General features: G+C 41.0%; 3 protein-coding genes across 5 annotated transcripts in view; 2 read left to right on the forward strand and 1 right to left on the reverse strand.

Annotated features, from left to right (window-relative positions):
* The window catches only part of sema3fa (sema domain, immunoglobulin domain (Ig), short basic domain, secreted, (semaphorin) 3Fa), an 84,031-nt gene extending 76,967 nt beyond the window's left edge, over positions 1 to 7,064 (forward strand). For all 3 annotated transcript variants that reach the window (XM_058631776.1, XM_058631775.1, XM_058631777.1), the window contains 9 exons: positions 1,861 to 1,930; positions 2,630 to 2,774; positions 2,859 to 3,081; positions 3,423 to 3,511; positions 3,607 to 3,648; positions 3,736 to 3,893; positions 4,528 to 4,595; positions 4,714 to 4,847; positions 4,963 to 7,064. In XM_058631776.1, coding sequence (XP_058487759.1) covers positions 1,861 to 1,930; positions 2,630 to 2,774; positions 2,859 to 3,081; positions 3,423 to 3,511; positions 3,607 to 3,648; positions 3,736 to 3,893; positions 4,528 to 4,595; positions 4,714 to 4,847; positions 4,963 to 5,391 — 1,358 coding nt within the window. In that variant the 3' untranslated portion in view covers positions 5,392 to 7,064. The remainder of the gene's footprint in view (positions 1 to 1,860; positions 1,931 to 2,629; positions 2,775 to 2,858; positions 3,082 to 3,422; positions 3,512 to 3,606; positions 3,649 to 3,735; positions 3,894 to 4,527; positions 4,596 to 4,713; positions 4,848 to 4,962) is intronic.
* Positions 7,065 to 8,908: 1,844 nt separating this feature from the next.
* On the forward strand, positions 8,909 to 12,971 carry gnat1 (guanine nucleotide binding protein (G protein), alpha transducing activity polypeptide 1). Its single transcript, XM_058632767.1, has 9 exons — positions 8,909 to 9,237; positions 10,249 to 10,291; positions 10,391 to 10,532; positions 10,634 to 10,791; positions 10,870 to 10,998; positions 11,100 to 11,229; positions 11,863 to 12,016; positions 12,123 to 12,343; positions 12,427 to 12,971. Exons 1-8 carry the CDS (start codon positions 9,132 to 9,134, stop codon positions 12,311 to 12,313), a joined length of 1,053 nt encoding a protein of 350 aa, XP_058488750.1. The 5' UTR covers positions 8,909 to 9,131; the 3' UTR covers positions 12,314 to 12,343; positions 12,427 to 12,971.
* A 1,681-nt stretch (positions 12,972 to 14,652) lies between these two features.
* edem1 (ER degradation enhancer, mannosidase alpha-like 1) lies at positions 14,653 to 22,609 on the reverse strand. The gene is made up of 12 exons (XM_058632660.1): positions 21,969 to 22,609; positions 20,499 to 20,571; positions 19,868 to 19,971; positions 19,332 to 19,503; positions 19,006 to 19,189; positions 18,546 to 18,720; positions 17,487 to 17,607; positions 17,228 to 17,398; positions 17,070 to 17,143; positions 16,896 to 16,992; positions 16,067 to 16,252; positions 14,653 to 15,978 (listed from the first exon to the last, which is right to left on the reverse strand). The coding sequence occupies exons 1-12, from the start codon at positions 22,436 to 22,438 to the stop codon at positions 15,889 to 15,891; spliced, it is 1,917 nt and encodes a 638-aa protein (XP_058488643.1). The 5' UTR covers positions 22,439 to 22,609; the 3' UTR covers positions 14,653 to 15,888.
* Positions 22,610 to 24,212: the final 1,603 nt, after the last annotated feature.

Below are 24,212 nucleotides of genomic sequence, written 5' to 3' on the forward strand. Positions count from 1 at the left end.
TCATGGGAAACAGCAGAGTACACTCAGCAGAGCCGAGCCGAGCCGAGCCGAGCTGAGGCGAGGCGGACGGAGGAGAAAGCGTTCAGCGTTCAGCGTTTTCCCCGGGAGAGGAACGGGTTATAAAGGCGGAGTGAAAACGACGCGTAAAGACACTTTAGAGTTGAAAATGTCTGCCAGACAAGAAATGAGAATAAATGTGTTGGCAATAGGTTTTTATTGCCTTTTCTGAAATGTAATTATAGAGTTATTTCTTTTATGTGACTTTAGTCCCTTAACCGTTTCATTCTTTAGGAAGAAGTGGACGTTTTTGTTGTTGCTTTTCTCTGTAATCATTCATCCCTAAGTGGACATTTCAACAACGTATTTTAGGTGCACATCTCTTAGACTGGGTATCATGGAGATAATCGCATACAATCAGTAGTCGTTTAACATCCAGCGTCTCTTTAGTTTCTCCGCAGCACCTTTATTTATCTCCAGTGGAGATGTTTCTCCGCTGCTTCAGAGTCTGTCTGATCTGACACATCAGAACAAAAGTTGCTGTGACACAACTTTGTGCTCCACTGATTTATTTCTCTCCCTCTCTCTGTCTCTCTGTAGCCGGGAGGTCTGTCAAGCTGGCGTCAGATGGTTATGAATTCCTCCTCTGTTTGCCAAGTCAAATTTTCTCTCTTTTTTTTTGCAGCCATTACCTGTCATTTCTGTACCTTGACGCGTAGAAAGAGTTTTTTCGTGATCAAAAGAGGCTTTGTGTACTTTGCAGCTTTGCCAAGTCAGAAAATGCTGCGTTTGAAGCAAACCATGTGGATTTCAGCTTTCTCCTGTTTATTCAGCGCACCTTAGATAACGCCGAGGGCACAAGGATCAACATTTAATCCTCCACATCGTTCCACATGTGAAATTGTAGTTTAGCATTTTATTTCAGGTGATATCTGAGAGATTAACACGTGGGGGGGGGGGGGGGGGGGGGGTCACATTAATAGCTCGGCAGAGAACCATGAAAAAGATCTGGAGTTATAAACGGAGAGGATATATGATTCCACGATTTCCAGACTCTAGTAATTGTCTTTTCTCCAGTTTCACGTTGATGCAGTGAAATAAATGGACGTGTGCGTTCATGCGGGTGAGGTGTTCTTCTACTGAACCTGTCTGCTCTACATTTATTTCACTTTTCTTCTGTTATTATATTGTTTTTCCTTGCACTTTTTCCTCTTATTAGGTCATCAGAGGATATATGCAGGTTTAAAAAAAAAATAAAAATACCTCAACCCTTACAGTCAGTGGATGCATATGGCTCCTATTAAAGCCATGTTGCACTGGAGATCTCTATTTCACTTCTATTCCCCACTGAGACGGGGCAGTTTCAGGTTTTAGGAGAGTTGGAATTCAGGTTCCTACCAAAATTCCAGAGGACGCGCAGAAGAGGGCTCCATAAGTCACAATTAGAATCTGTGGATGGATAAATACAAATGCATATGTTTAAGCATTCATGATGTGAGTGTTTTCTCTGATTCTGCAAATGAATCCCCATTTCAGAAGGGAATACTCGTAGGGTTTTTTAAAATAATATTGGGTATGACATAAGAAGAAGCAAACCAGCAGGTCTTGACCTGTCTGTCATGAAAATATAAAATATTAACATCATTACATGTTTTTCAACAGTCCCCACAGTAACATCATGAAATGTCAACATGCTAATTGTGTTTTAGTAATAAATGAAGAAAAATGAAAGAAAAATCATTAAATCAGTCACATTTGAATATATTTTATTGATATTTTCATTGAATTTAAGAATATTTTCTCTACCTCTGCTGCTCAATATTCATTCCAGAGACTAATAACTACAATTTCTTTCTTTATTAGGGGATGTGTATATCCAGCCCACTCAAGATACCAGGAATCCTGTCATCTATGGTGTCTTCTCCGTGTCGGGGTAAGTGACTGACGAGCTCTTTAAACTCCCTTAACTTTCATGTAGTTTTGAAAGGAACGCTGCAATTTCCTCTTCCTGCAGTTGTATTTAGTTTCCGCTCAAACCTGAAGGTGTGACAGCGCGCTCTCTCTCTGTCTCTCTGTCTCTGTCTGATATTGAAATGATCTGTTGCACACGGCCTGTCACATTCAGGCTACAAAGACCCAGACAGAAAGTAGAATGTGGAAACTGCGAGACTGGCACGTTTGATTCAGCCAAACACGACATGTAAATCGAGCACGACACAAACTTGAGGAACACATATTGTTATCGTTTTCCTCCCGTTTTCCCCGGGCGTCGAGCGCATTCTTCACCCAGCTCATGGAAACACATGCGGAGCTAATGACAGAGGCGCGTGACAGGAGTCACAAACACGGCGGCGAGAGCCCGAGCGCCGGCGATTCTCTCCCTGCAGGACGTGGGTGTTTGTATGTCAGCGCGTCAGACAGCCTGACTCGAGTCGAGAGTGCGTTTGTGCGTCATAATGTTTCAGCGCGCTCCCTCTAAGAGGCCGACTGAGTACGTGGGAAGGAAGTAGATTCTCGCAGCCACAGAGAGCCGCCATAGTAATTATCTCAGGGAGTGAGTTGATCTCTATCCACTCGCTGCCCGTCTCCGTGTGCTCATCCCTCTCTCCCTCTCCCTCTCTCCCTCCTCCAGAGCCGTGTTTAAAGGCTCGGCAGTGTGCGTTTACTCCATGGCTGACATCCGCATGGTCTTCAATGGACCGTTTGCCCACAAGGAAGGACCCAATTACCAGTGGGTGGCGTACACAGGGAAGATCCCCTACCCACGACCTGGCACTGTGTGTTATAAACAAAGCAACATGATGTATATTCTTAAATATGAGCTCAGATCAATGAGTGACAGGTGTTTTTTTTGTCAATAGTGTCCTGGAGGCACTTTCACCCCCAACATGAAATCCACAAAGGATTATCCAGACGAGGTTATCAACTTCATGAGAAACCACCCGACCATGTACAACCCCATATATCCAGTGCACAAGCGCCCCCTGGTGGTGAGAACTAACGTGGACTATGAGTTCACCACCATTGCAGTGGACCAGGTGACGGCCGCCGACGGCAGCTACGAGGTTCTCTTCCTGGGAACAGGTGAGTGGAACTGTGACTGTCATAGTTATATAATCGTCATAAGTCCATAAGCCTTGAGTCTATCTGGGGGAGGGAAAGGAAGTGTTCACACCTGCTATACATGCAGTTCACTCACATGTGCTTACTGTGGAAAGGAAAAAGTAAATCTTAAAAATGAACGTTTTGCATACTCTTCACACTCTTATCAACTTTATTTCACACGGTTGTATTTTTATTGTCTTGTATTATCAAAATTAATCTGATTCTTGATTTTAAATATAACTTCAATTCACTTAATTAATGTTAAGACTGAATGTGGGTCAGCAGGGTTTAAACTCTCTTTCTCCCGTGTGTTTTTATAGATCGGGGGACGGTCCAGAAAGTGATTGTCCTGCCGAGAGATGACTTACAGACAGAAGAGCTGGTCTTAGAGGAAGTGGAGGTCTTCAAGGTACAGTAAGCCACCGTTCTCTCACAAATAATAATATTTAATGTCATTATCTGCACTTTTAAAACTGTTTTTTTTTTTTGTAACTGTAACTGCAGGTTCCTACGTCAATTACCACCATGAAGATTTCATCCAAACGGGTAAGTGACATGGAAACGAAAGCAGAATTCAAACATGAGCGTGTACAACAATCTCTATTCTGATCTTTACATGTGTTGTTATTATAGCAACAACTGTACGTGGGCTCAGTGCTGGGCGTGACCCACTTAGCTCTGCACCGCTGCGACGTGTACGGTGAAGCCTGCGCCGACTGCTGTCTGGCCAGAGACCCGTACTGCGCCTGGGACGGCAAATCCTGCTCAAGGTACTCGGCGTCACAGAAGAGGTGAGGATCAACACAGATGGTGTGGACTGACTGAAATGTATGGTTACAGTGTGTGTGTGTGTCTTTCTGTTTGAGTATAAGAAATAAAAGAGGATGTTTACAAATCACTGCCCTCCGTGTTCCACATTTCACTGCATGGGGGGGGGAAAGAAGGTGAAAATGCAGACGCAGTGGGTAAGAGGGGGTTTGTGTGGACTGATGAGAAGCAAATATGTATCAACAACCACTGGTGGCTCTTTATTTACATCATCAAGGGACTTTTGCACCACCTACAAACATAAATGTGCATTTTCTTTTACTAAATTTACGAAAGGGTTAGCCTGTGGCCAAGTGGAAAGGGAACTTGGCTTGTAACCAGAAGGTTCAAGTCCCCACCAGGCCTAAAGGGCTGGGGTACCCCTGAGCAAGGTACCCAACCCCCATTGCTCCCTGGGCGCTACTCAGTGTGGCAGCCCACTGCTCCTAATTCTAGGATGGGTCAAAATGCAGAGAATAATTTCCCTAAGTGGATTAATAAAGTATCTAAAAAAAAAAAAAAAAAAAAAAAATTTAAATGAAAAAAATTTAATATTTGAAAAAAGCTGAAATATGTGATATTTTTTTTTATTCACATCTGTTGATCTGACCCCTTCAGACGGAGCCGCCGACAGGACGTAAAGTACGGCAACCCGATCCGCCAGTGCAGAGGTTACAACTCTAACGGTGAGTGTTCGTTACGCACGCGCACGCTCGCCCAGCTCAGGAACTCGAGGGTTCTTCTCCTTGTTCCGTCCGTCTTCACGAATTAAAACCTAAAATATATTCACATGTTGGCATCTAGCAAACAAGAACACGTTGGAGGCGGTTCAGTATGGTGTGGAGGGAAGCACCACGTTCCTGGAATGCCAGGCCCGCTCTCCGTACATGTCTCTGAAGTGGCACCTGCAGAAGGAAAACAGCGACAGGAGGAAAGAGGTGAGCTAAGCGCCGACCTCGCCTCATCAGTCTTTGTGAACAACACTGGTGTTAATTTGTCACTCCCCCCCCCCCCACCCCACCCTCACCCCCATCCTCCTCCTGCTCCTTCCAGATTCGCTCAGAAGGCCGCATCCTGAAATCAGAACAAGGTCTTCTGATCCGCTCGCTGCAGTCCGCAGACAGCGGCATTTACCACTGCAGCTCCACGGAGAAGAACTTCAAACACATGCTCGTGAAACTGCAGCTCGTGGTTCTCTCCAGCCGCACGGTCAACAACGTGCTGGTGGAGACGGGCAGTCCGGCCCTGCCTCCGCTCCAGTCCAGCGCCTGGACTCCGAGCGCCGGCCAGTACAAAGACCTGCTGACCATTCTGAGCCAGCCGGAGATGGGCCTGATCAACCAGTACTGTCAGGACTACTGGCAGCTTGGAGACGGCACGCTCGGGGACAACAAGGCCAAAAGCCTGAAGGAGCTGAAAGAACAGAAGAAGCCGCGCAACCGCCGGCATCACGACGAGCAGACGACTCCAGCTGAGACATGAGAAGCTGGACAGAACCCACGCAGTCGTCCTCAATCATCACCCGTCTACCTGTGCACACGGCAAACCATCTGTTTCGTGAAAAGACTTCACACCGATAATAGAAACATGGAAGTTTCCTAATGGGAAAGAACAAGACACTTGCAACCCAAAGTAACAGCATCGCGACAGTTTCTATGTAACTGTTTCAAAACAAGTACACAATATTTATTGTAAGTTGTAAAAAGTAATTCTTTGTACGTATCTTAGAAGACATGTTTTTTTGTGAATAGGTAAATCTGTGCAAATATTGTTGTTATTATAATATTATTGTGCGTGATCTTTCTTTATAATAATTGTGTTATTATGTTGAGGATACCTTTTTATGTTTGGTGTTTTTTGGAGAACGATAGCCCCACCCCCCTCCCCGCGCGGCGTGGATGTGGACCGTGCTCAGAGACTGTAACAGGCGACCGTGTTGGATCACATGACTGCAGGCAGTATTTAAGTGTCAAAGCTGGGACGTGGAGTCCAGGACGTAGCTGAACCCTCTCGGCTTCCCAGAACTTTTTTTCACCAGAACTCAGACAAAGACGCGCGCTGTCGACAGGAAGTCGATGATGGCATTTCACAGGGACATGTGAGGGATTAAAGGAAATGCCCGCAGACTGCAGCCGTGACGGCGCGTCACACTCGCACGACCACATGTTGAACGAAAGACGCGTCTTTTGATGATGTGGTTCAATCACTCGCGCCCCCAAATTCTTCCTAAACCAAGTGTTTTGTTCTGTTTATATGTGAATATCACATTTCAATGTTGTAACCTTAAAAAAAATAATCTTTGTGATAATAAGCTGTTTTGGGGTGGTGGGGGGGGGGTTGGAGAAATTGTCTTTTAACAACAGGAGAAGCTGAAAACATAACATTGCCTTCTCTTTTATCTCTTTTAACGAGATTAAAAATTCCAGCGGGCAGCTAACTACACGTGAGTTTGTGCCAGTTTGTGATTAAGAACTATTAAAGAGACAACGAAGCACCTTCTGTCGCCAAACGCGCTCATCTCAACGCACAGTCGACACTTGACATGTTTTATGCAGTGTGTGGTGTCTCTACAGTAAATGAATCCAAAGTTTGCATTCCTGCCAGTTTTCTCTCACTAAAGGGAATATTGTGTCCGGCCGCTTCAATAATCCACACAAAATGTCACCACAGAGCTTTCACTGCGACCCTTTTTCTTTCTCCGCCTTGTGTCGTCGTGCCGTCCTGCGCTCAACACAGTGTACACACACACACACACACACAACCACGAACCTGAAGAGAAACCTTGTACCAGTATCTTCAGAAGGTGGCTTGTCGTTGTGCATGGGCATGTACATGTATATGGTATTTGTCTAAAATACTGCGTGGCTGTGCAAAACGGTTCATTTCTGTGGGATTTTAAACCCTCTTTTTTATTCTCCCTCTCTCGCCCACTCTCTCATAAATTAGGGAAAACAAAATGTGCATCTTTGAAAAATCTACTGCATCTACAGTATCTTGTTTTTCCTCTACTGGACACACGTTTGAGGTTAAATTGATGTATGATATCCTGCACAGTTGATGTTCTGATGTAATGACTTGTAAGATATTACTCTCATCTTTTCTTCCTCATCAATGTTGCGGACTAATAAATTAAAGCTCTATATTTTATAATAACACATGTTCTCTTCTGTTTGACAGTGACGGACACACTCGGTCTACGGGATTATTTGTCGCGTCTTTGCAACTGTCATTGTGCGTTTGTTTCCTTGTATTTCCTGGAAATATTCCTGAGGCTTTACAAGAAGCAGTCCCACAAGTTAAAGGTGCACCGGTGTAGTTTAAGGCACAGGTTTAGCTTTGCCACAGCCTCACTTCTTTCAAACTTATTTAGATTTTTAGCCTGAAGGTAAAAGCTACACAGCCTTGTTTCCCAAACGTAGGTTTTGCATTTCCATAACATTATTAAAACAGTTTTTTCATTATTTTGTCCTGTCACGGTGTGACAACTAAATAGAAATAACTGCAGTTGTTTGTTTGCCATGATTTGGCTTTCTGTTACTTTACCACTGCAAAAACATGAAAATATGTGTATGTGTGTGAATTCAGTGTATTGATTTAATCTCACCATTTTTTTGGACTCATTTATTTATTAAGGCTGATGATACTTTGATAACTTGCTTGAAACAAGTCATTTTCCCTAATAGTGGTTATATTTTCTTGTTTTTGCATTTTTTGCAGTGCATCTGGACTCCTATTTGTTCTTTAAATTTGAAATGCAATTTAATTTCAATCTTATTTTATGTGCCTTGCTTTTACCTCTTGTCCTTTTAGCGTCTCTGTGAGAAAATGTGAGCTATAACCCTTAGTGGTGCCACGTGAGCAGTAATTTGGCGTGGGAATAATACACAACTCCTAACATGGACATCCTGGGAGTGTGTGGTTTATAGGTCACATAGTCAGACTTTAAAAATCGTCTTATGTGTTAAGTCAAAGTTATGATTCATTTTATATCACATTTTCAGGATTATAATTGTGCAGAAGTCTGAAAAAAGACGTGTTTTCTTTACTTTTTGTTCATAAAAACGAGTGAAAAGTGAACTTTGAACTGTGACGCGTTTCCAAATTTCACAAATTCAATCCAGTTTTAAACATTTTGAGTAACTTTTTGCTCAGGTGTGTTTATATAGTTCGTCAGATTGCCTATAGGTTGTGCTAAAAGAAACGGATATAAGACGCTCTATATTGCACATTCTTATAACCTCTGTACATTTAAACATAGCCGTGTGTTCTAAGGGTTAACTTTAAAGATCCTGCTCAGAGCATCAGTTGAAATGATAATAAACATGCAGATGAGGACAGAAACAAGTTATAGTACATGGGAAAAATCCAGTGCACACACACAGCAGTTCTGTGTGTGTGTGTGTGTGTACTTAATTGAGAGTGAGTAGATTAGGATCCCAACCAGCTCCAGATTGAGGTCAATAAGATCTGTCAGGTGAAACCGCAAAGCCTGTTAATTACCTCAGAGCTCACCTTTCAATATGTTTGCACAATCTTACAAGAAATAACCGTGTGTGTGTGTGTGTGTTTCTCCTCTTTATGTTTATGACTGGGATGTGAGGGTGTGACCCCATCTGAGACAGAATCTTGTTTCTGTTGACTAATCCTCCCCCTTTTCCAAAAAAACATATATCCTCTGTTTAATCCCACACCTGATTCTTTATTTCTTCTTCTTCTTCTGACATTTGTGTAAAATGGTTAAACTTGTGCAACCAAGTTTATGACAAAAACCCCACAATGATGGAGCTTTATGTGTTTCTCTTTTTAAATGGACCAAGAACAGCACAGAGAGAGATAAGCACTTGATCCGACGTTTATCTTCCGCTGAGCACAGCAAAGTCCCCCCCCCCCCCCCCCCCCCCCCCCCCGAAAGGTTAAATCACTCCTCCACTGATGTATGTATGAATGTCCGCCTCTCCTCACACCTTTCACTCTGCCCTAAAACGCCCTGTCCTTGTGCTCCATTGGCCACCTCCGGTCAGGTGGACAGGGGATGCCCGAAATCCTTTCCTAAGACAAGAAAATACTCCCAACATGCTCCAGTGTTCGCTGCAGGCAGTTGATGCATCAGCTGCACGGTTGACAGCACCGGTCGGGCAGCAGGCGATCCGCTAGGACCCATATTTTTACCCCCGACACCTGGCTTTTGAGTAGAGGGGGGCCCCGAGCCTGGGAAAAGTAAGATGGGGGCTGGAGCAAGCGCCGAGGATAAACGCTCCAGAGAGCTGGAGAAGAAGCTCAAGGAGGATGCAGACAAGGATGCGAGAACGGTCAAGCTGCTGCTGCTAGGTAAAGACACTCAAAGTTGGCTCAGCGGGCAACAAAACCTCATTATTGTGGCACTGATTACACTCATTTTAGGAAACTGAGCTACTTTGTATTTTAATGTATACCATCGTTATCCTATCTGTCTGACCGAGGAGGAACTTTCTATCTCAATCCTAATTTCTTTCATTTACTCGTCACAAACTCATGCATGTTAATTATTCACCAAACTGCAGAAGCAGTCAGTTAAACAGTCGACACATACTTGATTCAATTAGTATCGTTATCAATCTGTGCTTTTCATTGCTAGGACACTTTATTAATCACATAACCCCAATCCCCTTGTTAATCCTTAAACACAGAGGGCTTAACCATGAAGGACAAAGATACTCGACTGACCAAACCCAGAATTAGGCTCCATGTCTACACTGTATCACAATCTTAGTCATTTATTTAATTAATCATTATTATTATTATTATTTACCCATTAGAGCTGAAGCTTTTTCCGTGATTAAAACAAAGATTTCTGTGATGTGAACGTATTCTACATTTCTTTCGCTCCACATAACAAAGAAATCATTAAAAAAGTGACATTTGAGACGCTCATTATTTCCAGGTTTGACGAGCACTGATCACAACATTTTTTTTACATTTTCTGACGTGTTATGGACCAAACGATGACTCGATTCATTGAGAAAATACTCCACAGATTAATCAACTGTAAAAAAATGATCGTTAGTTGAAGCTCTATTACCTATTTAGTCTTTATTTAAAGCAGGCTGTACAGTGTAGTGTTAGTGTTGCAATATGAAAGCAAATGTCTACGTACGACTTTACAATTTTAACCTTTATTAGTTATAATAATATAATAATAATCTTATTACCTGCGATAGATAGATAGATAGATAGATAGATAGATAGATCGATAGATCCTCACTCATGCCCATTAAATAAAGATACATGTCCATTTTTTACAGTTTGGAATAAAAACATCGATCTATTTATTAACCCATGTTTTTTCTCCTTTGATCACAGGTGCGGGAGAATCAGGCAAAAGTACAATTGTCAAACAGATGAAGTAAGAATGAACCCTTTTTCTTGGGAACATATTTTTTTCTTAACTCCCTGGAATGGAAAGAATACAAAAATACTTAATACTGTTTTATTTTCTCCACAGAATTATCCATCAAGACGGTTACTCACTTGAAGAGTCCTTGGAGTTCATCACGATCATCTACAGCAACACGCTGCAGTCAATGATGGCCATAGTGAAGGCCATGAACACCCTCAATATTAACTACGGCCACTCTGACCAGCAGGTAACGACGGCCACACACACACACACACACACACACACACAGGTACATTTCTGTGTTGTGACTTGTGAAGTGAAGCTGGTTTTCCCGCGCTCACGTTGCAGGACGACGCCAGGAAACTGGTGCACATTGCAGACACGATTGAGGAAGGCACCATGCCCAAGGAGCTGTCGGACATCATTTTGCGCCTGTGGAAGGACTCGGGCATTCAGGCCTGCTTTGACAGAGCGTCAGAGTATCAGCTCAACGACTCTGCTGGATAGTAAGAAATCACCCAGGCTCAAATTGAGCTCGTTACAAAGTCTTTTTTCTTAATGAATACATTTATTTCCTCCTTCAGTTACCTGAGCGACTTGGAGCGACTGGTCCAGCCAGGATACGTCCCCACCGAGCAGGACGTGCTGCGATCAAGAGTGAAGACGACCGGTATCATTGAGACCCAGTTTGGATTGAAAGATCTGAATTTCAGGTGAATCCGTGCTGTGATTTGTGAATGAGAATGACAAACAGTTACATCCTCATCATCAGGGCAGTCGTAATTAACAATAATGTGCACGTGTGTCCACACAGGATGTTTGATGTGGGCGGCCAAAGGTCAGAGAGGAAGAAGTGGATTCACTGTTTCGAAGGTGTCACCTGTATCATCTTCATTGCTGCTTTGAGTGCCTACGACATGGTGCTGGTGGAAGATGATGAAGTGGTATGAAGACTGTTGGAATACACGCTAGATATTACCAATAATCTAAGTCTTCCTCTGTCCTTTTGTACAGAAGAGTATTAGGAAAAAAAAAAGTGAAAAGAAGGAAATTCGGAGAAAAAAGTCAGAATTAAAGTTAGAGAATTCTGTTCATGCTGTTTTATTTTTTTTCCATTTTTTTTCTGACTTTAATCTCAGAATTCTGACTTTTTCCCATAATTCTGACTTTAATCTCAGAATTCTGACTTTTTCCCCCCAGAATTCTGACTTTAATCTCAGAATTATGACTTTTTCCCATAATTCTGACTTTAATCTCAGAATTCTGACTTTTTTTCCCCCAGTATTCTGACTTTAATCTCAGAATTCTGACTTTTTCCCATAATTCTGACTTTAATCTCATAATTCTGACTTTTTCCTATAATTCTGACTTGTTCCCATAATTCTGACTTTAATCTCAGAATTCTGACTTTCCCCAGAATTCTGACTTTTTCCTCAGAATTCTGACTTTTTCTTTAATCTCAGAATTCTGTTTTATTTATTTATTGATTTTAAAAGGTGGCCCCAATACTCCTCCGTACTTTTGACACACAAAATCCAGTTGACTTGTTTCTCAGCGGCTCTTCTCATTCCCTTCAGAACCGAATGCACGAGAGTCTGCACTTGTTCAACAGTATCTGCAACCACCGCTACTTCGCCACCACTTCCATCGTACTTTTCCTCAACAAGAAAGACGTGTTCCTGGAGAAGATCAAGAAAGCTCATCTCAGCATGTGTTTCCCCGACTACGACGGTGAGGTCCACATGTAAATAAAGATTGAATCAAAGAAACTGAAAACTACATGTCAAATATGTCCTTTCTTTATTTATTTTTTTTGTATTCATCTTTTTTTATTTAGGACCCAACACCTACGAGGACGCCGGTAACTACATCAAAGTGCAGTTCCTGGACCTGAACTTGAGGCGCGACATAAAAGAAATCTACTCTCACATGACCTGTGCCACAGACACAGAGAACGTCAAGTTTGTGTTTGACGCCGTAACCGACATCATCATCAAGGAAAACCTCAAAGATTGTGGTCTCTTCTAAAGAAGAACCACGCTGAGGAACCCTGTGGAGGTGGGTGGAATTTTAAACAGCATTAATAATTCCGACAAACCGTTGCATCGACTAAACCAGCGTGAATTTCCTTCTGTTCACAGGGAGCTGCCGTAGCCCCGTCACGTTCCACAAATCCCTTCCTCGATTGAAACTGAGGGGCCCGAGATTAGAAACTTGTCCCCTAAAAAAAAAAAAAAAAAATCACCTATTTTCGCAAACCGTAATTTCAAACTTGTAGCTTTGACAAAAAGACTTGAGGTCAGCTGACACCAGAAGACTCTTCCCGCGCTAAAGACTAAAGAGGAGTTGAATTTTAGTCGAGTCTAACTTCTTTAACGTCTTTCAAGGAGTTTGCAATCTGTAGTTAAAACGTCAAAAGCTTCAGTCAGCGTAGGGGCGATTTCATTCCTCTAACGTATGTACGATCGTGAATAGATGCCACAGGTTAATGCGTCGTCTCTTTGCTCCAGTTACTGGTCAGTAAAGCGTCAAAGAAGAAGAAAGAAGGAAACGAGATGTGATTAGAGATTTTTAAATGAACACTAGAAGCTTTTTTTTCCAGAGCAGTTTTGAGACAATTCCTGCAGGAGATGATGAATAATTTGTGAGGGAAGAGGTAGAAAATGTAACATTGGGAAATAGTTGAAAGTGATTTCTCAGCTCGCGGAGTGCGGCGACACCATGTTGACTATTTAAACCCGCGTCATGTCGAAGAGTGAAATGAGGACGGAAGCCTTTGAGCTACAGTGTATCCTGAACAGAAACCTGTAAACCTTTAAATCCATTAAAGCTTCAGTAGACAACTGAGTATTTTCCATTTTTTCACAAATAAAAGGCAACACAGCATTGACTTGTTCATTATCTCATTTATTATTTTCTTTATTATTTTATAAAGATTAAATTGTGGTGTTTTTTTTTTTTTTTTTTTGCATTCTTGTTAGGCGTTAGATTAGAAGAGATTATATTACTTTCACATCTGTAGAGTCCACAGTTTTAACAGCTCGCCCAACACTGTCCAAAAGTCGGGCTGAAACAATCACTTTCTGATTTTTTTAGCTTCTTAAATGTGACTGTTTTGTGAAATCATTACAACTGAACAATTCCGGTTTTCATGATCACCATCATCTCCAGATTTGGAAAACACTGATCACCATTTCCTGACAGTTTCATGAGAAAATAATCAACATATTCATCGATTATGAAAAATAATCATCAGTCGCAGCCCTAGTTTACAAACGACGTGTGTTTTGTTCGATAAATGCCCACAAAGTAAAAGAAGTTTAGCACGTTATTGCACCAAAGCTGTTTGTTGCTTTTGTGAATCTGGAGCTACTAATGAAAGCTAATGACAAACCGACACCGTACGTCTGACCCGTGTACGTGAGAGACGATTATCTATCTGCACTTTATGAGCAACAAACAATTGTGAAACATTATTACGAGCATTTTTGCAGTATGCATGCAGCGGCCAAAAGGCTTTTGTGTCATAGATCTTCTCTCATGCAACCCTTTAAAAAAAGAAAGTAAAAAAAACATCACATTTACCAAAATGTTAAATAATAATCTGAGGAAAAAGTGGGTGATAGTGTTGTAACGGCTGATTTGGGGAAAAATGTTATTGCAACCACAGCCACATTAGATGCTAGTGAAGTGTGATTGAGCCCTGAGCTTCACACACACACACACACTCAGGGTGTTTAAGGAATACTTCAAAAATGTACATTTAGCTTTGTATTACTAGAATATGGGTAGTAGTTTTGAAAAATTGTGAGATGAGAAATATCTTATCTAATCTTTTCTTTGTTACGTGCCCACCAGTGACACTTGGTCCTGTTAGCGTAGCTGTTAGCAAAGAGGGCGGACACTGTTTACATTCTGGGAATGAGGTCCCGCCCCCCTACGAGTGGCTCTAAAAAGCTCTAAACTCCACTCTGGGGAAACTGAGGTTCGGAAGCAGCATTTTTCAGAAAATACTAGCCCTATTCTACTAATACAAAGCTAAATGCAAATCGGTGAAGTTTTCCTTCAAGGATTTTGGTAAAAAAAAAAAAAAGAAGCTGTCAGTATGACAGAGTGAAAGAGACTAGGTAACTGGGACAAACATGAATATCCGCAGTAATAAGGTGTGATTATTCCCCGACATTTTAGATGAACAAGCTGTAACATTTTGCAATATAAATACCTAATGCTGTCTGTCTTAAGACATGTATAGACACTTAATTTAATGAAAGCTCTTATTGCTTTCTGGTTTTTTTTTTCCTTGAAACCCCTGAGTTTTCACCACCAGACAATTAATAAACGTGAGAATAAATCAACTGACGAGAAAATAACAACAATACATGTTTGTTTTCACTTATTTACCATTACAAAAAATGTGTTTTATGGCTTATTTCGTCATGATGTAAAACTGTCACATAGACATTTTATGGATTAACCCTATTGTGCAGTTCTGTCATTGGCCTCAAAACAAAAAAAATACTCTACTCAAAATTAACCACAACTAATTTGCACTGTACAGCATCGAGAAAGACCACAATCATTTGAAGGCACTTTAAAAACACAAAGAGTCTTCCTTAACCTCTCACACACACACTTCCATTCATTTGCCCTAACTTTTACCAAACCACAATTCAAATCTCAGCCCGAATCCTAACCAGCGCCTCAGAAAATGAGGTTCACCGAGCCTCATTAGGACCAGGTTTTTGGTCTCCATGAGGACTACTGGTCCTGACGAGGTCAGTGTTAATGCTAGAAAAAGGTCCTAAAAGAGGTAACAAATACAAGTACACACACACACAGACAGACTGATGGCACGTTTGTTTGCCCTTTTATGAGACGTTGAGAAACTAAACTGTTTGATTATTGTTCATTTTGTTCTAAAGCGAGACAGACAAAAGTAGCCGTGTCGACAGTTTTGGACAAACTAGCCTCAGGTCTACAAAAGACCCCGAAAAACTTCCTATAGGCACAATCTAAGAAAAATGCATCGCAAACCTCACAGGATGCAGTGTTTTACAGTGCGTGTAAGAGGCGTCACCTATCCGTACGTAGCCCTTAGATAACAGCGACGATGCAGTCAAGATTCCACTGGTCGTCACGTTTAGAAAATGAACTAGAGGTGAGTTTTTATAGGCAATACATTTTACATCATGTGTGGCTACTAGATGGCACTGTTCCCTTAAACACAACTGTATTATTCACAGCTTAGCTGTCGTGTGAACACATTCACACAAAAGTAGACACACACTGAACAGACACACACATCTAGTAATTCTAAAAAAACCACAGTCTCAATTTATCACCAGCCAAAACAAAAAAAATTGGTGACGCATGGCGACTCCTCCTCTTTGTCGTCTTCAAGCAGGAACCATTGTTTCCATTGCTCACACACCCAGAGAACTTTTAATTAATACAGCAAGGAAACAAACTGCTTTGTCAGTTTCCCGTCTGGATTCTAAGCAGCTGAGGGTTTTTTGACCAGCAGTTTGGTGTCTCGCTGCGTTTTGCACGTCGGGAGGACGAAAGCGAAGGCTGCTTCACAGCTTCATTCTTCATTCTTTGTCTCAAAACAGCCCCACCATGTGATCGATCTGCTTCATGTAGACGCTTTTCAGTGGCAGAGTGTACCGTCGCTCCTCTGGGATCCTGTTACACTGCAGAATGAAGCGAGAAGGAAGAAAGGAGTGAGACAAAAACCAAAGTGTTGTACAGTGAGTTAAAAAACATTTTTAACGGCCTTACATTGCTGATGTTGCCGAGAGGCGGTTGTGCGTTTGGCTCTCGCTCCGCCAACGCCCCCTCCTCACATGGGAACATGTCGTCCCACTGTTTCTCCCTGAAGCGTTGGTCTATAGGCACGACGTGGCCCTCTGTGGTGAAGATGTACTTGTTATCAGATTTGTGAAGTGGGTTGTCCTCGTCGAATAGCTGCAATAAAAAAAAACACAAAAATATGTTATTTGTATGACAGCTGGGCAAAATGTGAACATTGTTTTTTATAATGGCGACTAATTTATCACTGGTTTGAATCTCACTGACGCTTGTTTTTTTTGTTTTATTTAAAAGTTACACACTTCATTTTTAAAAGGGACTATAATATGTAAATACTGCCACGAGGGGTCGCTCAATAAAAACTAAATAACAAAAGGCATTGCTGAGATCAGGAGAATTGTAGTCTCTGTAGAACTTTGGCAGCAGAGCATACAGTGACATTAGTGACAAATACATTCAATAAAAAAAACACACTGGCTAACTAGTAGTTCTAAAGTATTGGTTTCCTCACTCTGATGTTTGCCCTGGAATTATATTACTTTAATGTGTAAAGATTACATATTATATCTTTGTTTCTTTCAACTAAATGAAGTTATTTTATTTCAAGTAATCCAGTTTAAAGATCTCTGTATAACACATTTGGTCTTATTTCCAAGAAAAGATAACAATAACAATATCTTGTACTGCAATTATCCCAATGTAACAACGTATGTACTGTAATATTATGGTCTGATATTTTGCCTCCTTACTGTAGAACCTAGATCTATCTCTGATATCTCATGCTATAGCGGTAACTTACAAGGTAAAGGTATTTGCAGGTCTCGCTGAGGAAGAAGCTCTCCATGCGATCCTCTTTGGATTTGTCGACGACGTGGTGAAGAGTGGCGTAACCACACCTGTGCAAATAACACGGCTCAGCTCACAGCACAAACAACATCAGTGAGAGGTAGAGTACGTTATATATGAATCATACCTGACTTTGGCATTTTTCTCAAGGCTCTGCAGAATATCCATTCCGACATGCAAATAGAAAGGGTTTTTGGTCGCCTGTGGAAAGTAAAGTAAAAATGTGTGATTATCAACCGCCACCATCATGATTTCTGTGTCTGGGCAGCATGTCAGCGTTGTTACCTGGTACAGCAGATAAGTCGACTCCACCAGTTCTGGTCTTAAGGGATAAAAGAGCACGTCAGGAGCCTGCAGCTGCCAGTTGTATCTCTCTGGCAAAGCCCCAAAGCGTTTCCAGATGGCATAGTAGAAGGCATGCAGGCAGATGGCATTATCTACATCACCATTCAGCACCTAGGGCACAGGACAGAAGCCTTTCTTCTTCAGGCGAACACATTTTTACACTTTTTATCTCCTACAAAGTGAAAGTAAATAGCCTCACCTGCAGCCCGGGAAAGAAGGCCTGCAGCGAGTCAATCCACGTGTTCATGATTTCACCACTGAACATGTTCACGTTCACATAGAGAGGAGGGTCGCCGTCTCCTTCATTACAGGACTCTCTCCTGAAAAATAAACATAACATTACATTACATTACATTACATTACATGTCATTTAGCAGACGCTTTTATCCAAAGCGATTTACAATAAGTGCATTTAAACATTTGGGTACAAATAAGATCTAGAAGTAAGTAAGAGCTTCAAGTAAGCCAAACTATGAAGTGCTAGTCATAAGTGCGATATATAAGTTGTTTTTTTTGTTGTTTTTTTGGGGTTTTTTTTGTCGTCGTCGTCTTATTCAAGGTAGAGTCTGAAGAAAACAGCAGCAAACACAGTTTATATTATGTCATACGAAGAAAAGACACTCTAACTCTCTCTCTGTTTCTTGTTTCTTTAGGACAGCAGCTGCATAGTCACAGGTAAGAGCCCTTCTCAGCCAATAATTTGGTTCTTTTCAATGAGCTATTTAGCTGCTTAAAGCAGAGTGTTAAATACTGCTTAAATAAATGAACAATTTCACATCCAAATCAGCACATAAACGGCTTATAATAAAATATCACCCGCATCTTTCCACCTGCTCAGACCGCACATCCCCATTAGTTATTGTGTCATTTTATATTAAATGCTATTTTTCTCCAATTATCTACCTATGGTTTAAATCCACACCATTTCAAATGAATGTATAATCTTTTTAGAACTGAACTGCAGCCCTCTGAATCATAACCAAATTGAATCGTGACTACATTCTTGTATAAATAACCACAGAGCACAATTCTGCTTACAGTATGTTGTTGGCCACTCAATGCAATGTGTGCTGCACTTGGGGGATGTTTTATTTAGTGGACGCTGAAAATGAAAAGTGCATTTATCTCTCTAGACAAACACACGCCTCAAATACTTCAAGAGAGGAAAAATAATACTGCAAACTGTCATTTTAACTTTTTAGCTGTTAAAGGTTTAAACTGAAACAACAATCTACTTTGTCACTTGTATGGGACTCACCCTCTCCGCATGTGGTTCTGGATACTCTCATAAGAAGCTTGAAACATCCTGTAGTCCTCTTTTTCACCGAAAAGGATGTATGACTTGAGCAAATATTCATAGAACGAGTCCATACCAGCTCCAAGCCCGCTCTGCTTGCCAACCCACTGGCCTGTTTGGATATTAACAACGTTCCCTGGGGACAGAAATCAGTTAAATTTAACAGATGAACTCTAGGCACCGTAGCCTTTACATGACATAAAGAAAAAACAAGGGCCCATTAGAAAAAGAAACTCTGACCACTGCATCATCACATCTTATATTTACCAAAAGTGGTATTTATCTGAAGATATTCAGGTCATTATATTATTTATGCTGTGGCCCACACTTGCATTTTAAGCTTGTGTCCATTTTGGCCACATGAAAGCCAGTGGTGTCACATCATTGTAAGAAAAGTGGGTGGACTGTACACTATACACACCTAACAGACCGGTTTTGTTGCTTCTCAGATTCCAAAGAGCTCTCACAGCTCGCCTGGCTACCCATTCAAATGTGGAATCCCCAATTAAGCGGCTCAAAATCCCAAACTCCACCAGTAGGGACCCGGCTCCTGCAGTGCAAGTCTCGTTGACGCTATCAGAGGGGACGCCGGTCTTCAAGTTTACCTGCATTTGAAATAGAGACGGTTTGTATGAAGTCACGGAGACAGTTATGAGCAGGTAATGCTGAAAAAAAGCTTGTGCGTACACACGTGCAGGTACCTTATGTAATACACCTGTAACTTGTGGCCACAGCAGCATCACTCACCCTGGGGTAAGGAATGCCTGTGCTGGTGTTCTCAAAGGCCGGCAGTAAGCGGACGGCCAAGTCATGAGCCAAGTGGAGCAGCTCGTTGTCATAACCTTCAAGGCCCACTTTGCCAAATGGATGCTTTGGGTCAGTCAGCAGGATATGAGCCGAGATAAGGCTGCCCAAGATCCTTCAAAGAGAGATGGCACACAGAAACAGAAATCAGGATATCTGTGTATATATAGAATAGTATAATCATTTAATCATTCATTCACAATTTAACTTGATCAGGCATAATGCATTGCTACTTTTCTTACTTTATTTTAAACACGTGTGCGTCTGAGATGACTTAATTCATATTTAAAGTATCGTAGGAATTGGGATGCAGTCATCGGTCAATTTAAAATGTACATATTTAGTAATGTAATGTAAAGTAATAAAAGTTTGTTTTGGAATAACAAGACCATGTCGACACACTTTAGACTGGATTGACGTTAACTGTGTTTAAATGTTGTACTTTTTTTGGACACTGAAAATAATAGCGACATTTGTACCTGATGTTTGCCTCAAACACCTGCACCGTTGAGTCCTTGTCAAAAGATACAGTATCTATAACCAGCTTGACGGCTCTCTGGAACTCTGTCACATTGCCAAGCACCTGGGAGAAACACCACATTGTGTACAAAGTCACAAAAGGGGAACAGCCATGGTGACAGAGAAGAAAGCAAACTATTAACAAAGTATTCTCTATGGAATCATTGTGATCATCGTTCATAAAGACATGTTGTTTCACATGGATGCGAGACATCACACACACACACCTCAATGTGTCACTAGTCAGGGCTCACACACACCCAGACTCACACCTACTGGCACATTAAAAGATTTGCTCCACTTAGTGGTTTTTCAAAATGAAAACCCACACCTTAAAACAGAGGAAGTGTAAGCCACTGTTCCACTTAATGTAGTGCAAAATGCAACTACATTCAGAGCATGTGACATTGCAGTAAAAATACTTCAGTTTATGCTCCTTATTGCTCTTTTTGTAATGTGAATATGTTCCAGAATCAGAAGTGAAGTGCAACAAATCGGGTGGGCACAAATATGCAGCTTTCAATTTTCTTTTCAAGCCACAATTAAGAGAAAGTCAGACGTAGAGGGGTAATTTAACTCAGTGAAGCTTACCAACAGAGTGTCTAAGGTGTCAATCAGTGTAAGAGAGTAGTTCCCCAAGACATCGTTTATGTTGATGTTTGACCTGAAATGAAAACAGTGAAACAGGAGCAGTTTTGTCATGAGAAATAATCACAAGACCACAACAAAAGGCAAATTTTATGACCCAACATCAAAGTCAAGCATTTGGATCAAGTGTAAAAATGTTTAGTTAATCTTATTTTACTTCCCACTACCAAAGCAGCTTGTTGGTTTTTTTTTGGTGTACATTACATTGTCTTTCACAACACACAATTCAGGAAAAGAGTATTAAAACAATCACCAAAGCTCAGCTGACGACAAAAGGTGGCTGTGCTTTTAACATGCTGTAGTTTCAGTACAGACAGAGCTGAATATACATACTTCTGACTGAAGGGCAGAAAAAACTATTTTTTGGAAATACTACCTTGGGCTACATGGAAATGTGTTCACTCTTGTCAGTGTGTCAGGTACTAGTTTCAGCTTTTTTACACATAATTAAATGTGACAGAAATGCCTTGGACTTCAATGGTTCCGAGTTAAAAAGACCTGTTGAGTGTAAAGGTGAACTAATAACCATTACCTGTTCACCACTGGGCAGCACTAAGCAGTACTGTTACACTGCTGGCTAATTTGATTGCCAAATAAATGAGATGGTGTGCAGGGGACAGTAATAATGATAATGTGCACAGCTGCTTTGAACGGCCTCATGTACAAATGGAAGCTAGTCACTCACGACAATTTTTGAAGCCACAAGATTTGCAAATTGGCAGAAGTTCACACCTGCAAACACACACTGTCTTGACACATGTGTACCATGCTTTATTATCTATTTCCCCAATAAACAGGAACATACTTTACAAATCCTGCATCATGTACAACTGAATAAGACCCAGAGTAGCTATAGAGATAATTGACTCCCTTGAGAAAATGTTAGTGGCTTTATAAATCAAGTGGGAAGAAGACTTCCATTCGAACCAAGTTCTTTTTATATAGTCAATGCACTGCTGGCTCTATTCTGATAGGAAAACCCCTACTAACTATTTTAAATTCCAGTTTAACCTTGTTGTTAGTCCACTAAAAACAATCCTTGTTTTACATGTCACCATTGCCTTTTGTTAATAACACTCTCTGAAACTAAGCAAACAGCTGCAGAGGTGATAATTAACAGCTGTTGACACCAGCGTGCACGTGCCCATTTTAACCTAGAATGGTCATGTGATATAAGTGAGTATGGACGCAGATTACTTCTGGTCGCAGGTCACATTTGTCTGAAAACACACTTTTTCAGTGAGTATGTAGTATGGACCTAACCTGTATTTGACGGATATTAGTTATTTTAGTAGTAGTAGTAGTATTAGTTATATTATTAGTAGTATATTACTACTAATATCTGTGTATTGTGATATCGGTATCAGACATGGTATCGAACCATATCACCTATATTGCCCTATCCCTACTCACGGGTTGAGCACGTCCGGTCCCCGTCCTTCACAGTCAATGGGATTCAGCTCGTCCTCGGGAAAGGCGTATTTCATGTAATTGTCGTATCCGAAATAGAACATTTCCTTGGCCATGGCTTTCATTTTCGTCTTCAGCGTGTCGGGGAAGGAGCTGTATCGCCGCACGTACTCGTCCTTGTTGCCGTCGAAGAAGCTCAGGTAGGACCTCTTGGGTGAGTCCTCCTCAACGTGTGTACACGTACTCGCCGGCTCTTCATAGCTGTGTCCGCGTATGCGCTGAGACCAAGAGTTGCCCCTCTGGTCGCTCGCCTTCCCCTCCCTGAACAACAAGTCTAATTTGCCCAAATTGAATCCAAGGGGGAAGTTGAACCCGCAGCTCACGTTAGGTCCCAGTCCGAAAGCTAGCCACAGTACACAGCTGAGGGAGAGTCTCAGCACGACCAGACCAACCACTATTGACCTCCATTGCATCTTTGCCCTGGCTCGATCTTACAGAGCATAGTTTAAGTTCGCACACCAACGAGGGCATGGGCGAATGAGAACTCCGTCGGTTCCACGGGCGAAATCAGTTTCACAGGTTAAAACCACTGCAGGTTCGAGTTCGAGTGACTACGGTGGCTTCCACACTCTTCCTGTCAACAAACTAGTCCCGCCCACGTTCTGTGTCGTCATTAAAAGTGAGGCGCACTCGCCCGCTGATTGGCTGCAGGGACGTCGGTCTCCGAGGTGCGTCTCGTGGCATTCGTGACGTGTCTACATTTAACTTGTGCGCCAATAGAAAACAGACACAACCACTTTCTTTCAAAAAATGATTTTTGTATGCTTTTGTGACGCCGTCTGACACAGAAACTCATTTACATTTATTCTGTGAATGTGTTCGTTATATAATTTATTTGTTGAAAAGGCATTTAATGTTTAAATGCTAGGATTTCCTCTTGAATTCCATCTTATTTCATATGAAAGCTACATGTTTTATGTGGTTTAGTGGTTTGTCGTGTAAAGTGGTGTGAAAGAAAAACGTCCATCACCCACTAGTTCAAAAATGAAATGACACTTTATTGTGAAACTGACAAAACCCAAATTTCTTTCAAAAAATTATCTTTGTATGATTTTGTGACACTGTCCGACACGGAAACTAATTTACATTTATTCTGTGAATGTGTTTGTTATATAATTGATTTGTTGAAAAGGCATTTAATGTTATTTTCTTTTAGAGGAAGGATGTAATCAAATGCTAGGATTTCCTCTTGAATTCCACCTTATTTCATACGAAAGCTACGTTTTTATGTGGTTTAGTGGTTAGTCTTGTAAAAAGGTGTGAAAGAAAAACATCCATCACCCACCAGTTCAAAAATGAAATTACACTTTATTGTGAAACTAACAAAACCCAAATGTCGGTCAGAATATGACACAGAAACCCTCGGTTTGACTGTGTTTCCTGTTTGTTTGTGCGTCACCTGTTTTCTTACAAAAGTAAAGCTGAATCATGAAAAAGACACAGACACAAACATGAAAGTAGTTTTGAACCTGGGTCATTCACTGTGACTGATGACTAGAATGTGTAGGTATTGTGGAAGTTTAAAATTAGAAATGTTGATTCCACTATTTAAATTGTGGCTTTATTGGTCAGTTATTATTTAAAGCTGTATGAACAATTATAAACCAAAACCAATCCCAAAAGACTGTAATAGTATATCTATTACCTTTCTTCCCTCATTTCTATTCTTATTTCTTTGTGCTGTAAATCTTTGTGTTGCTGTGTCCAGTTAGATTTCCCATATGGGCGATTCACATATATATACATCTTATAACAATGTTTGGGTTGTCCGAAAGTGTTTTTGAGTGATTAGACTGTTCCATTTCGTGAAAAGGGCTGCAAACAATCTGGATTAAAATCCATTCATTTTTACAAAACTATGACTTAATAGTAACTATTATTTAACATTTATGTGTGTTTCCAGCATCCAGGGGTGAAAGGATGGTCATCTTGCAATATATCCTTATTATAAAATAGTAAAGCATTTGATAAGTTGCAACATTTAAACATTTCTAAAAGGCTATATTACTGTATGTAATATAGTACTTAATATAATGTTTTGTTGATCAAGGTTTAAAGTAACTACTTGGTGTTCTCTGAAGGTTTTAGCAGGATTCAGCTTTCTAGCATCACATAAAATTAAACCTATACATAAACATTTTTGTTAGCAATTTTGAAAAGGGCCATATATATCACTAGCACTGGAAT

This window comes from Solea solea, chromosome 6 (genome assembly GCF_958295425.1).
Source record: "Solea solea chromosome 6, fSolSol10.1, whole genome shotgun sequence".
NCBI lineage: Eukaryota > Metazoa > Chordata > Actinopteri > Pleuronectiformes > Soleidae > Solea > Solea solea.